Below are 19229 nucleotides of genomic sequence, written 5' to 3'. Positions count from 1 at the left end.
AAAGTTTAATTCATTTGTTTGCAAAGTGATCTGAGATATCTGGAAGATTAAGTACTATTTTCTTTTCTTAGCAAAGGTTAGAATATGGTTGGGAATTCTGCTGCAGTAATGCAAATGAGACTGGTTTCCACAAACGTAATAAAAATACTAGATTCTCAAATACATTGCATCTACATTGAATGCACTGACAAAAATAAGGAGAGAGAAGAGAAGAATCATAGCACTTTTCTACCCTTCTGACACCGTGGGGTTCCTGGGTTCCTCACACTTCTTGCAAGAGTACACGAGGATAATCTGCTATTCTAACAGGTACTGACAGGAATTACCTTGTCTGTGTCACCTGTGAGGGGACCAAGCAGAGGCTAGTTCTTTTTACATGTTGTGCAGTTAAAATGTTGTCAGAGACTTTTTAATGCCAAGGAGTTTTACATATTCCTATTTATATTTTGAAACTGCAGTCACAGTGTGTTCAGACTCGCCCTCCTCTGCCTAGCAATGTATAGGTGGGATCTTTTATGTACAAGCCAACTTGATATAATATGCTTTCGGGTTCACCACAAAATGTTCTTCCTGACACTGTAAAACTTACCAAGAGGCTGTACAGTATTGTATTACATGGTAATGGTATTTCCAGAAAAAAAAAAAGAATTACACATGAATAAAGCAACGAAAGTATGCAGGTAACCATGGCTACTGTTGTGAACTAAATAACATTTTTTATACAGCTGTGAATATTTGTATTATTGCCAGCTAAGCTGAGAGTTCAGATTTGAGACAGGACTGGTAAACACCGAATTCTTGCCTGAAGAAAGGTACTTCCCAAAGTGAATCCAGGCTTCTACATTGTGCCGCTGCTCATTCTGGTATAACTTTGTCTAGTAAAAATACATCTTATTACCTCAGCCAAAATAATCAAAATACAACTCTTCACGGCCACTACTTCTACTTTACTGTCAGTGATACACTTTTGCACAAGCTATTTTCTGTCTTAAGAGTATTTTTATTTCCTCTTGTCATATACCCACAGTCACAGCTTTTGATTCCATAGAAAAGACTTCTGAAAAATCTTTAAAAAATTTGCAAACTCTCAGCTTTCCTTGATTTTCACTAGTAGGAACACCCCCACCCCTCTTTGGTCCAACAGCATTCCTGGACAACAAAAGAAACAACAGTTTCAAAATGACAAGGCAAATGAGAGGGACCTTTTCTCCTTGACATCTTTTCAATTTCCAAGTTTGTCCTTCTTAAATCATCCTTCTGTTTACATGTCAGAGTCTCTCTTCTCAAATCAACTGTCATCTGAGAAGGAATGGAAACCTAAGGGATTTTGCTCCTTACAGAGAAAAGGTACACCCAAAATCAAATTATTTGGAATAAGTTGACAGTAGTTGCTACACTAAAACAAAACATAAACACAAAAGCAGTTGGTGAGATGAACCTGTACTTCCAGTGATATAAACAAAACAAAAATATAGTTACAAACGCCTATTGTAACTAAGTGAAGTAGGACTTAGAGCAACATCTCTCTATTCAAAACTTGAGTCACTTCCTCCTTCCAATAGTGCATGAGTTTGAAACCCAAGTGAGTGATCATTCATTCGCTATGTATTTGTCTTCTTTGCCTGGTTTGGACAGAGAAGATTGTTTCTTAATAAAAGAATTGGCTAATGAAGGAAACATAGATTCACTTTACAGATCAATCTAATAGACGGCCTGTAGCCTCAGGCAAACCACAAATTCCATGTTTTAGTAACACGGGAAAAATACAAACTCTTTTTTTGCCAGTCTTTACCTGTCCTATTTATTTAGGGTGAAAGAAATTTAAGGACTAAACATTTCCTATCTGTATCAATGGAGCTTAGCTTAGATAAAATTACAGATGTTCTTTATAATGGTACTAGGTACCATTTTAAAGCAATATATATTATATATGATGTATTTTTCTCTATGCATAGTGTATATATATACAAACACTATATATACAAACACTATATATATATATATATATATATATATGATATATATATATATACATGATATATATATATTGCTATAGATTTACTATATACAGTAATCTACCAAGCTGATATAATGGAGAATATAACCATAGGAGGCTCAGTAGCACAGTGCAAACAACTGTGAGATCTAAAGACCCACAAACTCTGGGGATATTTGAGGCAGCATGTGTACAGAGGGCACTCTTCTGATTTCTGCCTTCACAAAAATGGCAGAAAAAGAAAATTCCTGTGTAAAACCAGTGGTCACAAGAAACCAAATGAAGCCAAAGTTCTGCATGTTGGCCTAAAATAAAGGAAGGGTGACATTTTCAATATAAACTGGGTACTTCTCTCTCAAGCTTTTTCTCAGTCAAGTACAGTACACACAATTATCACCTCCACGTTCTACGGCTCTCTCCAGCTGACTACTATTAGCACCTCTTTATTTCAGCATTTGGTTTCCTCTACTATCTTCTCTTCCTTAACAACCTCTAAGGCTATCACTTTTTCTCTTAACTTCTGACACATGCATTTCTTTCTCCTTCCAATTCCCTCTCTTTTCCATCTTTCATTCCTCTGCTTCAGGAGCAAAGACCAAAATCCTATCCACCTTAGTCTCTATGAAATTCACCTTCTAAATGATTTGCAGCTGTATGAATTTTTAAATAACTTGCAGTTGACACAATTTTGTTTGTTAATGGAAACATCAGTAAATCTGTGTGTTACTAAAAAGACATTTTTAATGGATATTCCCTTTGCAGAAAATTATATCATTTCCCATATCTTCATTTTTAGAAGTGCCTTAAAATATGAAGTTCAGTAGACCATATTTCCCCTATATAGTTCATAAAAAAATTCTATGTTACATACTGCATTTGCAAAAGAAGCCACAAAAATGTGCATTGCAGTGACTCAGCAAGTTGGAACTCTGCATAGTGGGTTTATACAAAGTTGGTAAAGCTCAAAGTAACAGAATAAAAAGCTAAATGACCTAGGAAGCAAATAAAATTGCTTCCCGTTGGAAATAAATTTAAGGATGTGCTTTGACCATTACACTAATTTTTATAAAGAAGAGTTTCCTTTCTAGGTATATTTGAACTTTCTGCAGCATGCATCATAGCCTAGAATATCTTATGAGATATCAGGAGCACTAAATTTGTATACAACAGGAAGTAATGTAACTATTTGAAGCAGAGGCTGCTTCCGTTCTGCAGCGGAATGGACAATATCAACTTTAACTCTTAGTTGTATTTGCATCTATGAACTTCAAAGTAATCTGCAGCAGGCAATTCACCTCTTCATTGCAACTGAATGAATGGGATGCTGAGGCACCTGAATGGGAAATATCTTGGAGGAACCGGCAAGCCCCCAGCACAGTGAAGAGCAGAGTACAGGTGCACACAGTCTGGTCTGGCACAGGAGCTGCCCTGCCTGGGACACTTCATAACCAGAAGCAGAGGCGCAGTGCTACAAAATCCTGCAAGAGACAGCGCTGTTTTTCTAACTATCATTAAAAAGCACCACAAAACGCAGGCATCAGCTAATAAAGACTTATAAAAAATGCTTTTGATTAAACACTAAATAATTTCTCTCAGATTATTGGGTAAAACAGTGTCAGAACTAGGAATAAAATGGAAATTTAAAAACAGGATTTAAGCAGCACTTCAAATATGCAGCGTTACTTGTTTTGAAGAGAAAGCAAGCTGTGAAGAGTTGAAATATATCAGTTAATATTGCAATGGAAATATAAGACCAAATCATGTATTGGCTATTGGTCTACCTCTTGCCATTTTGAGACACTCCACACCCCGTACTATTTCTCCATAGTCAGAGCTTTTTCTTGCTCAGACAACTCTGCTGTCAGAGGGAGGGAAAGAGGCACCTTAGTCAGACTCATGGTCTCTGACAGAAACAGACACCTCCAAAAGATAATGGTTTTTCCTGAGTAGGGCACTGGGCTGGAACTTGGGTGCCTTTAAATATCCAGAGGTAAAAGGGACAATTGTAGAACTGAATGATTAATGGCAATGGCTTATACGTCTGTCCAAAATACCCTTCATGCTACATCCTGAATTTGAGCCTGTTACATTTGAGGAGTTACTAAAAATGTACATTGATTTTACTTATTTGTATCTATGTGGGAAAGTAAAAAATATGGGGATTGAACTGAACAGCAGGGCAGATGTCAGGTTCTGTCAAAGCTTACAGCCCACCATGAGCAAAAGTAGGTCCCAAGGTTGTCCCCAAATCCTTGATTTCTGCCTATCAGCATGTATAAAACATTACTGCTGTGGCACTACTTCAACATATTAATCATCTGAATATGAAATGACTTCTGCAGAAATGATGCCTGTTTCCAAATACAAAGACACATAAAAGACAGCAATTAACAAAGAAAAAAGTTAGTTCTAAAAAGCAGTAATTTTTACACAAACAATGTCAAAATATTTCCTTGTATTAGTTCTCCTGAAGCAATAATGATCTCAGGATACAGGCAAAAGCAGTAATTTTTATTTCACCAACTTCAAGGGCTGGAAAAAGCATATAAGCTTTTGGGCTCAGACTCCCTTCACCACGTCTGCTGATTCTTCCGGTATTGGGTCCATGTGAAATAAGGCACTTTCCAACAATGATAAATAGGTAAAAATCTGGTCACTGAGCTAGTACATATGCCTTCAATTGAAGGAAAAGCTGTCTGCCAAGCTTCAACCAAGTAGATCATAGGTCTGTGAAAAAAAGAATCTAAAAGGACGGAATCCAGTTGCTATAGCGGCACATTAAACAAATAAATGAGATACCATGGAATGCTGCAAAATATTTGTGGTCTGATTAAGTCATATTTGCCACGTGTGAACACTAACAGCACAGTTTAGTAAGGTGGGTACAATATAGTACAGTCCCACTTCTATCGTATGTAAAGTCAAATTCTTATCTGAGTATTAATGGTAACCAGTGTGTCCAAGGATACGTAACACGGCATTTTACTGTAATCATAAAGCAAAGTCCCTTAAATACATAAAATTAGACAATAAATACTTATTAAACTACTATACTTTCAAAGAGATATTTGCATTGTACCCTGTGTTTGCATGAGCTGCTAAAGGGACAAAGCTCTCTGTGGTGATCACCTCCAGGATGACTTGCATATGGAGTGTTCAGAGTACACAACTTGTAGCTGGCAGCTGACTTATAAAATTTTCTTCAACATAAGCAACCCTCCTCCAATACATATTTTTTTCCAGTGAAATGTTCTGTTTTCTTTATAAAAGACACTGTTTGAATATACTCATTATTAATCATAATAATAAATCCTTTAATGTTAGACTCTACTATCTGCCTATGTTCTCTGGAAAAAAAACTCAGAGAAGAAAACAGAAATTTACTATGTCAAGACAAAACAAGTGTCTGATTTTAACTGAGAAGAGCACAGATTTTTATAAAAAATGCATACCACTTATGAATATATTTTGGACGTATTTAAAAGTTGAACATTTATTTACATTTATAACCTGTAAATCATATATCTGATAAATCAAGCAGTTGCACCAGAGAAATGCTTACAGCTTAAGCATTACAAAACAGTTGTGCACAGCTCCAGCAGTGATTATGGCAAGCAATATAAGCTGCACAAATGTTAAAAGAAAACCAGCATTCCTAATATTGTCAAAATTACAGAACGAAACAAATGCATTTCCATCCCACACCACTGCTGGTTTAACAAACAGACCTAGCAGTCCACGGCCAAACTCTGCTTCTAGGAAACATGCTCAGTATGTACTCCACACCCAGGGTAAGGCAGAAAATCTAAGTATCCCTTCATGTGTTCTTTTGGAGCTTTTCTTTAGTTATTTGCTTTGTGCCCATAATAATCGCCTTAACAAACATTTGTATGAATGACTTCAGCTGAAAATCTGGCTTTAAGCTTTTATTACCAGTATTATTACTATCGGCATAATTATGACTTCCAGGGTTACACCTAGTTTTGGCTGTTTAAGTGGGGCAGTTTGAAACATAGACAGTACATCTCCTTACCTCTGGTACTTCCTGCACACCTGCAACCTTTAGCAAACCACATCTGTTTTAATATGCAATGCAATTCACACTTCACAGCTGATATGAAAAAATGTGGGCTTTCATCAACAGCAGGACTGAAGCTGTGAGAGTCAAACAGATGGTCAAGATAATGTACAGCATTGTCAGATAAAAGTATAGACAGCAATGCAAAGATATCAGCATCATTTTACTGGTATCACACAGATATGTTTTATATGAACACAGGCATTATACTACTGCATGGTTGCAGGTGGTTTTCATCCTAAACTTTTTCCAAGGTTTTGAAGCTCCTGGAATGTCACTGTGCAAATACTACTTCATCTGACCCATAATCTACATCCAATAGCAACAGAAGCAATTCTCCTCCTCTCACAGAGCATCCATAAGCCATCTCCTTGCTCTCAATTCCTCTAACTAATACATCTGAGGGAAGTCTTCCCAGTGGAACAATGGAAGAAAACACATTCATCTTTTTTTTACTGTTTATTTCCTTGCTAGTCCTTTCCTCCTCCTCCTCCCTCAGGTCCTCTTTAGAATTTTGAGTGTCTTCCAGCTTGTCTACATTATTCTGTGGCTTTTTTTTTTTATTCACTTGCCTCATCTGTTTTGGTTTTTTTCTTTTTTTTTTTTTTTTTTTTTTTTTTTTTTTTTTTTTTAGGTAGGAGTTGGAATAGCATCAGCTGATTTTTTGATTCATCTCTTTCCTCCCGCCTGTCTTTTCTTCTCATTCAACTATCTTTCCCTAACCTCCCTTTTTATCCTCTCTCACTGATTCTCTCCCCTACTCTCCTCCTTTAGTAGTAACTCCCACAACTTGATGTTGACACTAGATGCTCTCATCCTCTGTGCTTACAGACATAGTTATGTGATATTGTCAACAGAAGGTGGCTAAACTTCTGAAAGAGACCTCATCTGGGGATTTCAGCTCTCAGGCTTTTAATTTGCAATGCTCACACCTAGAATACGGCTCACATGTTTAGCTGTTACTAAATATTCAAAAAAGTTTTAGAAAAGCTTCCTCATTACTAAGGGTTGGGGTCATTTACACCAGGAGGAGCCTCTGTGTGCATTTTCTCCAGATGACTGGAAAAAGCAAGTAATCAGAAACATTCAGCATCTGTGTTCAGTTATAAAGCTGTCTTCACCTTACCTTGATGAGTGTCCTCTGGCAGATATGCAACATGGTTAAGGCCAGCCTCCTACTTAACAAAAACTACTGTGCTGTTATTGTGTTAGGTAAAGGGGTTTTCCTAATGCTCCTAGAGGATGCCACTCAGATAATTTGGACTTCTTCATCCTAGCAGCCTCTCTCAATTTTCAGGTGCTACACTATCACAGGTTTTGACACACCACTAATTTCCAAGCCCTTCACATAAGTAACAGAAGATCAAAAAAATCTTTTAAGCTGCTGCTGTTTTTCTCCCCAGAGCAGGGAGATAATTGATACCACTGTATTTACGCTCCAGTGGTGGAACTGGCAGATAATGAGGAAAGATAGCAGATGGAGCCATGTAACTGCAGCATGAACATGCAAGAAGTGTACAAATCCAACAACATTGTTTTCACGGGTTTTGCAAATATTCTGAGTCCCCAGGCAACCAGCTTCAATTGCTACTCTTTCCATCAGATAGACGTTTAAATAATAGCCATCTAGGTGTGGGTATTCTGTTGGATATTAAATTAAAAATTTTTCCTGATTTTTATCAGAAAACTTTGCAAGTTATGTAACAAGCAGAAACTCCTTTCTGGAGCACTGAAAACTTTATTCACACCTAACATATGAAAATATTGTAGGTAAATTAAGAAGAGCAGTTGACTTGGAATATCCCTGAAAGCCTTAAATTGGATTTAGAAACAAATCTCAGAAAAATATAAGTATCTTCTAGTCATAAGCATAAGGCATTACGAAGGCATAAAGAGAGCGCATACATGGGATGTTGCTATGTTAGGAAGCATCCCCAAGAAGTATAATGCACTGTTTCAAATTACTCATTTCTGAAAAGGATTATTAGGTTAACATGCTAGATGGAAACACTGATGAAAGAAAGGACATCTCCTTGTTTGTACATCAGAGCAAGCACTGTGCAGCAGCTGACCTGCGAATGATGAAGAGATGGGTTTGTCAAAAAACTCACCAGTGTTGGACCTTTCAATCTCTGTATGTCAGGTTACTATGAGTTTTGATTTTTGCACGACTTTTCTATTTTTCTACTTGTCGAATCATCAAGGAGAAAAGATTTACACTAGAGCTTTCATAAAATCACAGAATGATTTGGTTTGGAAGGGACTTAAAGATCATGTAGTTCCAACCACCCTGCCCTGGGCAGGAACACCTTCCACTAGACCAGATTTCTCAGAGCCCCATCCAACCTGGCCTTAAATGCTTCAAGGGATGAGACATCCACAGCTGCTCTGGGAAACCTGTTCCAGTGCCTTACCACCTTCACAGGAAAGAATTTCTTCCTAATACCTAATCTAAACCTACTCTCAGTTTGAAGCCATTCCCCCTTGTCCTATCACTACATCTCCTTGTAAAAAGTATCTCTCCATCTGTCTTGGGGGACCTCTTCAAGTACTGAAAGGTTGTAATAAAGTCACCCTGGAGCCTTCACTTCTCCAGGTTGAACAATGCCAATTTTCTCATCCTTTCTTCATAGGAGAGGTGTTCCATCCCTCCAATCATCTTCATGGCTCTACTCTGGATTCACTCCAACAGGGTTATGTCCTTTCCATCAGTAAAACAAAGAGACACACACAAGCCAAGGCCACCAGACTGAAGATAAGGCTGCTAGGAAAAACAGCTGGAGAGGTGGTCAGCAGGACTCTGTACCACTCTCTGGTGCACTCAACTTTTCAGCAATAAGAAAAGAGAGATAACTTGTGAAATAAGTAGAGATATATCACTTGGACAGGCTCCTTCCTCTCCATAACTTGTCTTTTTCTGCTATTTGTCCCAGCTTTTGTGCATTCTTCTGAATACAAGGACAGAGGGTAAGTCTTTCTAGAAATGTCTTTTTTTCCCATTTCCCAAAAGCAGCATTAAAAAATAACAAGAGGACAAAACTGGAAGAGCTCATATAGACTGCAGTGGCACAGAAGTAACGAAATAATCATTTCTCCAACTCCACAGATGCAGAGCATATTCTTCTTCCCCTCTTCCTGACCTCTCCTCTAAAGTTCTCATATGAAGACAATACTTTACGACCTCCAGAGCCACTTAAACCTCTCAGTAAGTAGTTTCTGTCTCTGCATTTTGCTTTCTTCACCACAAACAAAAGATGATTCACATTTTTAAAACAAATTTGAGACAGCGTCTGCGAAAAACAAAGAAGGACTCTTGCTGAAATGGTATGCTAACTTGGATAGATACTTCAGGGAGTCCTGCCATGTAATCTGGCTCAAAATCAGCAATGCTCAAGCTTAAATTAATTCAGACTACATATCTGTTTATGTGTGCATTGGTTAGAATAGGGGCAACCTCTACTTACATAGCCTGTGCTAATACTGAAGGGAATATAACTTACGGAAACAAATGTTATCCATGCATCAACCTGTCCAGTCCTAACACAAAAAGGTGCAAGAAAGGAGCTGATAAAAAGCCTATTACTATGACACATTAGTTTTAAACACTAAAGGTTAGCCTTTAATTAAAAATTCCTAATACTGATAAAGATCAGATAGACAGCCATCAGAAAATGGGAAAGACTATTTCCTATGGAAAATGCACCTGTTGAATTATGAGCTGATACGGATCCAAACTGCAGGACAGTCTCAAGAACACAAATGACATATTTGATGAAAGAGTTCAGTAATTTGGCAACTAAAATTGTAGCCCGCAAAGATGAATTCATCTGCATAACTAATAAATCTAGGAAGTGCATCTGACAGTTCAGAAACAGATCACAGCTGAGACACGGCCCTATTCTGCAACAGCTCTCTTTAGACAGGTAGTTATTTCGTCCGATAGAAGCTTAACTTCAGCGACTCAGATGTGCTCCTTCACACAGTAAACAGAGATGAAATCCTTTCTTCATTGAAGAAATCAACAGCAACCCTGCCACTGATTTCCCTGGTCATTTCTCAAGTCATAGTGATACCACTGGTTATGGATGAAGCAACTGACTGAGATGACGAAAATATCAGTTTTATGGCACAGTACAGCTCTGTTAGTAATACCTTTCACAGGTGTATGAATCTACATGTATCAAGAACTATTTGGTACCACAAGGCACCACTTACTGTACAAATTTCCTCATACACAGGAATTATACTGGTAACTATTACAGTGTGTATATATATATATATATATATATAAAATGGAAACAGAGTTCTTGACACCATATGCAATTTTATGTTTGTGGTTTTTTATTTTGTGCACAATGATTAGCCTCTCCTCTGTTTCTATGAAACTTTATAAAAAATATTAAGATTAAATCGGCAATAGGACCACATAGTTCCAAGGCTCATTTCATTTGTGTTTTCCATCTCTAGAGGGGATTTTTTTCTATAATTAGGATTTATTTTTTTTATGTTGAAAAAGTATTGCTATGAAGGAGTGATATCTCTGAGTATTAACAAGACAGCACTAAGTATTCAAGAAAACAGAATTTCAAGTATAGATGGTGTTGTAACTGTAGAGAAGGCATGGGAAAGGAGAAGAAAAAGGACGATGAGAACTAATTATTATAACCTAAAAAAGCAGCAGACACTGCTTGCCCAAACCACTTCTGCCTGGGCTAATGCAGCCTTTCAAACAGTTTCTGCATACAGCCTTCTTTATAGCCACCTTAAAATGCTTCTGAAGTATGAATACTCTCAAATATTCTAAAGTATGAACACTCTCAAATATTCTACTACTAATGGAAATATGATTGCTATTATTACAGCCAGATTTCATGACTTTTCACTCCTTTTCTATGTATGGCTTTTGAAGGCTGATGTTGACAGTTGAGCAAGTTGTTACAGCTGGTCATAATACCTTTGCCAGAAACTTCCAAAAATATGACTTTTCAAGTAAACTAGGAATCTTTTTACTACGAAAAATGTATAGTTTTACATTTTCCACTTTTCATAGCTTTTTTTTGTGCTAAATACACTTTTTGGGGAAACTGTTGTGAAAAAACCTCGAAAGAGTATTCACAGGTTAAGTAACATTTGCAGTCAGATTCCTAAGAGCTGCACCAGGTACTGCAGGGGAAGCTCACACAAAAGTGGGATGAATCAGCAGTGCTACAGAGGCAAAACAACCCACCTCTCACTGACAGGTTCCACTCTGCCAAGGCTAATGAGTCTCTTGTGTGAATTTTGTTGTACAAGGTTGGGCTCCAGCACGGCCATCCTTGCATTCAGAAAAATTATCATCATTGAATGTGCACAGCTGATGTCAAAATGTGAAGAAACATATGAGGATAAATGTTTATTTCAGTATAAAAAAACAGCCAGGGATCCTGAGTTTTCTAAACTGTATTCCCAGAGGTCCTACCCATTTCCCACGGGTGAAAATTTTATTCTCTAAAATTTGCCAATGTCAAAATTGTAACTACTAGTAAGTGAAGTGCTGGCATTCTCAAGGTAGTTTAATAACCTTTCATATTATTATGGGCAATGCATCAGAATTAATTAGTATGAAAGCTGATGAGGATAAAATGATAGGTAAAATATCAGAAAGAATGTGACTAAAATGTGGTGAAAAGCCCACAGCCATAAGCTTCCCCTGTGATTGAGCTAAAGGAACACTTGGATAAATGGAGATTGATGCAGAAAACAATTCCATTACAAAAGTCTTTCAAAAATGCTTTCTACAATATTTCAAGTTGAAAAAAAGTCTAAGATGCTTGCATACAATACATTTCAGCAAACTCTATGATGTCCAAAAATCACAAATAAAAAAGCCTTCTTCATATATTCCAGTAAGTAGACATTTCTACAAAGCAATGTGAGCTTTGCAAGTGTTCAGCTTGTAACCTCCAAACTCAAGGGAGGACAGCCTGAACAAACACAGCGGGAGTCATCAAACTCTTTTCTCTGCTCTACACACATATAATATCATGCTGTTCCTTTTAAAACATCATAAAACAGTACAATATCTAGTAAAAGCTGATCCTTCTCTTGTCAGCAGCAACGCTTGTACTGTGCCTTTTACAAAAAAATTAGGGAACAGTAGTGCCATCTGCCCCACTCTGCAAAGGACCAATTTATCATGCCCAGCACTAGTGGACAAATCTTGATCTGCTGTGGTGATACAAGACTCACACCCTTAAGGATGAGCTCTGTTGTCATCTACCAATGAACAGCAGTGCCAAACGGTTTGCCATGCCTTGATATGGAGAACAAAGTAACAATGAAACATTTTGCACAGATGCAACTAGAGAAGGAAACACGACACTGCATAATGCTGCCTAAACAGCAGAAAGTACCTGATGGTAAAGTGTGGCCTTATCTTGCCCTTAGCATTTAAACATATAGTTGAGAGAAAGAATGTCTGACTTGACATACCGGAGAGGGATTAAAAGGTCAGATTTCTTGTGAAGAAACTACCTTTATGATTACCAATGCAGCAATTTTGAAACTCTGCACTGTTGCATAGAATTTCACATTATTAAAAATATTCAGATACAGGTTCTGCTACATAAGTTTAGTGTGCTTGAGAAATCAGTAATTATTTCAATTTTTTTTCTAAAAACATACAAGTCCAAAAGCAGATTTTTTGAACAAACATTATAATAAAAACATTTCCACCATAAATTATATTTTGGTAAAATGCCAAAAAAATCTTTCAATTAAGTGTTTCTGTCATTTTAGAGCAAGATTTGTCTAAGTCAGAACTTCTGTTTTGTGGAAGTCTCTTTTGATTAAATTTCTTCATGACCAGGGTGGCATTTCTCTGAGAAAACTACCTTATCACAGAAAACAGCTGACCCCCACAACTAGCCTGCGATGTAAGACATGTAAGTTCAAATCTCCACTGTTCCAAGCTAATAAAGATTCAAATATGACTCAAGGAGTCAAGGAAGGAAAGATGTTACTCTTGCTTGCAAACCACGTTCTTTAATCATTTCTGAGGGCATTAGCTCTAAGTGTATGCAGAGTCATGCACGGGGAAATCAGTCTTGACTTTTCTTTATGCAATAAAGTGTTTGCATTATTTTTACTCACCATTCCATGATTTAGCCATGCTGGTATAAAATTATCAAGTAGCTTTGGGTAAACCAGTTCCCTGTCATAGATATAGATGCTCCAAAACATCGTCACGACAAACTAAGAAGAAAAAAAAACACAAGATATTTTTAAATATATGCTTCTGAACAATTAGCTACACATTTATAGGTAACAAAATGGGGCATTCAGCAAATGATTATGGATAGACATGGACATCATTGTTCTTTGACCAAATACTGCTCTAATCAACAGTGTGAATCTGTTTTACTCTTTGAATTCACAGAGGTTTTAACTTTTTTTCTTTTTTTTTCCTCCCCTTGACTTTCAGCCTGAAAAAAAATCTCATGTTTTTACTTACATGCCTGCAGCCAAATTACAACTGAATACTACAGTTTAGTAGCAGATGTGGCACATAAATAATATTTCACCACTAACAGGATAGAAAACAAATGGAAAATCAGGTAAAATATCACTTGGAATTCATAGAACATATAAATATGAAACATTCACCCCCAAACAGAAGCATACAAATTCATATTTGCACTTTTTCGTGCTAGCCATCGAAACAGCATTAAAAAAAATAACCCTTTGACTACTCTCCACACAATTCATGGACTGGGATCCACAGAAAATAGTTCTAATATCCTGCTCATTTGTCAGTATGAAATGTGGCTTGGTTCTTGTCAGAGACTATTTACCAGGATCCCAGAGAAAAACCATTATTTCCTCTAGACTGAGGACAGGACAGATGTCTCAGGTAAAGTTTGCACTAGGCTAAATTTTCGCCAAAGTGTGCACAAATTCTTTAAACATATCCTATGTCTGAAAGTCAAAGACAATATAAACCCACAAAAATTTACAGAAATAATGGTTTTAGCTTACTTTAGCTGGGACAGGTAAGTAATTTATTAAAACACCGTTGCTTTCTTACCTTGAATTTGAGCCATAGTTTTCTAGTAATAAAAAAGACATTGTTTATAGCAGTAAAACCCAATAACTGGACAAAGCTTTTCAATGGCCGTGTACAGGGGATCTCTACACAGTAATGATAAATCCAAGTTTAAAGTTTGAGAGCCAACAGATAGGACTTTCACTCAGATCAGAAGGGAAGTATTCAGTTACGTCCAAACTGATATGGCTCATGACCTTACAGCTAATTTAGGGGATCAGTAAAAGAAAGTGAAAGAAACATGGGGTGAGCACAGCAAGGTCAGCGAATTACTGGTGTGTGCAATAGTGCAGGCATAAGTTGTTTCCTATGCTTCTGACTTAGGAAAGTTAAAACTGAGGTTTGCAGTTAATCAATGGCATCTTGTTCTAACCACAGACATGCAGACTTCGGCCAGTCAGTTATGTGAATGACCTGAACCAGTACACTGGTTCAGTGTACACTCAGTGTGCATACAGTACATAGTTTCTTGGTTTCCAACACAGTTGTCCATCTGTTATGATAGCTATTGGTGCCTGCTCAGAATAAACTTGGGCTATTTGACTAGTGCACAGAGGCCAGAAAAAAAAAATAGGTTATGATGGACAGCCCGAAAAATATTGCAAGTGTAAAGTACCCCACAAGAAATCTCTCTTCTGGGCCAGTCTTGGCACTGGCAGAGCCTAGCTCTTTACGCACCTGCTGACACATAAGTGCCAAGATATGAATAGCTGAACAGCAGGAAAAATGGAAGCAAAGTATCCTCTTCTCTATAGGCTTCCTAGAAGTCATGCATTATCACAGTGGGTCTCTGAGAACCTGCTAAGACCAACTGGGACATAAAAACATCTCAGGCATATGAAGACCAAGACTGATAATGTTTTCCAAAGAAGTCCTACAGGAAGAAAAATCACCCAGAATTAGGTTGAACTTTATTACACTGAATACGACAAAGCTGGCATGCTTTGACCAGTGATTTTTGTGTGGAGCAGAATAAAACAATAGAGATAAACATAAGAAAAGAAGGAACATGCCATCTGTCCCTTAACCAAAGTCAGCCAATGGATGGAAAAGGATCAGCCTAGCTGGTTGCAACCATCTGGAACTACAGACGGCAAATGCTGCTTAGCAAAGCACTATCACAGGGCAGACATAAGGTAAAGGAAGTGCGCAAAACCCAATGTGTTACAGAACTAACCTGTCCCGGAGGATGACCCGACATGAGACCAATGCAACACCCTGGGGAAGATTCCTTCCAGTGTTTAAATGGTTCACCTTACCTTTCCTTTCAATTAGTTCATCTGGATAAAATGAACTATAAAAATGAACTTTTTGGACAAAAAAAAGTATAATGAGGACTTGCTACATAGTTACTTTGGCTGCTTCTGAATTTGTTTACTTCGATTAATGAGCAACTGTTGGTCTGCTACTTTTAAATAACCTTATACCATGCTTACATTTTGCTACTGGCAGACTTTCATTTGGGCTGGGCTTTGCTAAGATCACACACGATCATGCAGTGCCAGACTACGATTCAAGTGAGCTGCTTTTTTACACCATCTATGTAAGGCTCAAACAAAACTGCACCTCTTACACTCATGCTGCCTTCCTTGTGGCACAATTCATCACTCTTGTGGAGACAGCCACAGTACTACCCTCACATGCCAGGCTGAACAGGCTGCTCACATGCAGATAAATTTCAAGGAGCCAAACATTTTATTTTCTTTTGTTCCCATGGCAAAATGGCACAAATGTCAGCCTTCCACTTCCTCTTCACACAAACTCAAGGCATGGAATACAAGGAAGAGAACAGGCACTAGCAATTGCTTTTACACTTCTTTGCACAGGAGCCTCCTACGATTGCCAGCTTTCCAAAGACAGCAATTACCTTGTTAAACATAAGGTTAAGCAACATATAAGTCCTTCATTGGCTACTTAACCTATCTAGGGTCTATAATGATTCTATTTGTCTCTAATGATTACCTATCTAGGATCCTGGTCATTACAGACCAAACGGAACCTCAACTTTGCAAGTAGACCTTGGAAACCGAAACTATGGAATTACTCACTTATTACAGGCATCTGAAAGACTGCTAAACAAATACATAGCAGTAAAAATAAGGCTGAAAACAAAACACTGTCCTCCCACTTAAGGATATATTCCTTGAGTGTCTGTCCTCTGTCTCTGAAGCTTCAGAGGGCATGAGAAGAGCATGTGGCCCTGCCAAGGGAAAAACTTTAAAGGACAAGTTAGGAAACGGATGGTGATTCAAAAGAGAAATCATGTGGCTTGGCAAAACACTACAAATGGAAGCAAAGAGAAAGTAAGAAAGTAAAGCCAATGAAAAGAATTGTATAATTAGCACTTTTACATGAGTCTAATCAAGAAATGTTATGCAAACGAAGAGTGAACCCAATGGAACTTTATTTTCCTACACTTTGTGTTTTTCTTTTTGGCTGGCTGCACAGTTTGATTCAGTCATTTCCTGGATGGCCTCATGACAAAGATAAAAACCCCTTATGACCTTGACAGAATTTGTTCTAAATACACTTAAAGGTAAGCTTTCTGGCTATCCCTCAACACACTCGTGGTTATCAGTGAGAGTAAATATATTGTTGGTGAGCTTTTTTGAGGGTTAAAGGCATTACATCTAGAAGAAAAGTATTGTTGAAGGCAGAAACCACAGTAAGCACAAATTGGCATGGTACTGGCTTTAGGTGGGATCTAGTGCTAGTACAGCAATATGCCAAATGGATTTGAAAGGAGTCAATGAAGGAAACCACAAGGAGTGAGAAATGAAAATCTGGGAAGACCCCTCTCACAGAATAGACTTCAGGAGACAATTGCACCACCACTCACTGATGTTACCATCGCAAGTCACCTTGTCACAACAGATAAGAGTAAAATCCAGAACAGAGAGATTTTGGCATGGTTGAGTCAGTTCTGGAAACAAAAGTATGCTGTAGTCTAGTCAATTAATGGGGTAACTAGGAAACTGCAGCAAATGCCTAGACATCTTTTCTTGGCATAAGATCACAAATTAGCATTATTGATGACCTACAGAAGGGTGATCAGCTTTCCTTTTACCTGTACCAGTACAGAGAAACAGAAAATAAGAAAGTATGCCTGGCTTTCTCTCCTTTGTATCACAGGTTTATAAAAACATAAAAGTATAACATAAAAAATGAGGTAATTCTAGCCAGTAACTCAGACCCAAACAAAGCTATTAATGCTATACGATACAAAATGTCTGTGGTAGAGTTTGTAATTTTCTAGGCAGCAATCTCTCTTTTAATGTGCAATAATTTCAACTTTTGTTCTTCCACCTATTTCTATTAAACTGTCTTTAAAAACTAGAAATGCCTGTTTTATCTCTTCTTCCTCTTGTTTTATACAAATTACAAGAAACATATTGATAAAACCATATATAGTTTACACAAAATAGTAATTAACCACAGAAAGTTGGCAACCTAGTGATCTCTGTCAAACAAACAGAAAAAAGGAAGGATAGTCTAAACCAGTGGTGTAGTCTCTGACTTTTAAGCATGTCTCACGTTTTTCTAGCAGTGTAAATTACTCCCAATATATATCTCCTTTACACAGATAAAGGGATGGCAAGTGTAAGTAATTATAGATAAGAACTGGTGAGGAACTTCTAAAATGCCTATGCAAGCAATTTTCTTTTGTGGATGATTCCCAATCTCTTAGGCATTTGAATAGTATCATAGGCTTATAATGAACTAAAAAAGGGCTAGGAAGTGTTGCCCACAGACTTTTCATGGTACAAGGCTTTGATTTCTGATTTCATTCTCTTAAGAGTCCTATTAAAAAGAGCAACAATAAGTAAACAGTAATCATTATGTCCTTAAAAGAGGTTCATGTTTATTTCTTAATGCTTCTGATCAAAATAGTACAGGTTGGCAATTCAGCTTTATCTGAGCCCCTGAAGATATACAATGCATATCAGAACACTGGAGAGGTGTGATTTGCTGCACAGATTTTGCAAGATTTAATTTGTTTGCAAGATTTTATTTGTTGCAAAGCCACCCAAAGAGATTATTTACCCTTGGGCTGGTTCTTTTCCCTCCTCTGGAAGGTGGGAGGAGGTTGGTGGTCAGACTTCCCAGATGGTTTATATGTAATACTTTTTTAGGAAGTACTAAGAATGAAAAACTTTACTTTGTTACATTTCTTTTCACACTCCCTTGTTTGACTTGGGAGTGGAATCCCTTTTCTCATCTGTTTATCAGAACAAATCATCTCAAGGGCTTCAGTAAGCAGAAAATACAAGAAAAAATGTGGTGAATTGCTCTTGAAAAACTACAGTTAGTAGGCTTTAAAATATTCCTCAGTATTTGCACTATTCCCTAAACATGCCCCATGTAAAACACTAAGCAATAAAAATAATTTAGATGTTAAGGTAATTGACAAGTACTTAAGCATGACCACTGCTGTTACATTAGAACCCAACAAAGATTTTATTCACATCTGCCCAATTTTTATGTCTGAAGGTTCCCTTGTGTCACTACTGGGAACCACTGAGAAGCTCCATGTAGGTGGGTGAGTCTCAAGGAAAGGAGGTCTGCACTTCCTTCTAACAAGAATCTCCATCATAGCAAAATTTCACTGGGTTTTTTCTTACACATAAATAGATTTCAGACAACAAAGTCAGTGTTAGATATTTGCTACTTTAAGGTCTTGAACTCTTCCTACCCCTAATCCCACCGAAGCAAAGCCCCTGGTGACCAGCAGTGCCTCAGACACTGGGCAGGCTTTGGCAAGTGAGTGGTGAGATCTCCTCTGCTGCTGGAGAGGATCAGGTTTCAGGAAGGAGCTGAGACTAGTCTTAAGTTATGAAGTACTGCTGTGAGAACACGTGTAGGATCACTCTTCAGGATCACTCTCGAGGAGAAAAGACAAAGCAGAAAGAATCGTGTCTTGTAGAATATACCACCTAAGGAGTCTTTCTGCTGTGCCTTTTGCAACCGGACTTGTCTATCTCGTATTGGCCTTTTTAGCCCTTCCCAAATCTTCGTTCGCAAAGCCTAGCCATGACTGCCGTTTGTCTCCCAGTAGTCAGGAATAGAAATAA

General features: G+C 37.6%; 1 protein-coding gene across 2 annotated transcripts in view; it reads right to left on the bottom strand.

Moving 5' to 3' along the window:
* AIG1 (androgen induced 1) overlaps window positions 1-19229 on the bottom strand; it is a 123318-nt gene that overhangs the window by 65350 nt on the left and 38739 nt on the right. For both annotated transcript variants that reach the window (XM_017825922.1, XM_017825921.1), the window contains exon 3: window positions 13206-13307. In XM_017825922.1, coding sequence (XP_017681411.1) covers window positions 13206-13307 — 102 coding nt within the window. The remainder of the gene's footprint in view (window positions 1-13205; window positions 13308-19229) is intronic.

The sequence above is a fragment of the Lepidothrix coronata genome, unplaced genomic scaffold (assembly GCF_001604755.1).
Source record: "Lepidothrix coronata isolate B3197 unplaced genomic scaffold, Lepidothrix_coronata-1.0 Scaffold123, whole genome shotgun sequence".
Taxonomy (NCBI): Eukaryota; Metazoa; Chordata; class Aves; order Passeriformes; family Pipridae; genus Lepidothrix; species Lepidothrix coronata.
The sequence above is the reverse complement of the archived record's forward strand: the minus strand, read 5'-3'. Positions and strand labels throughout refer to the sequence as shown.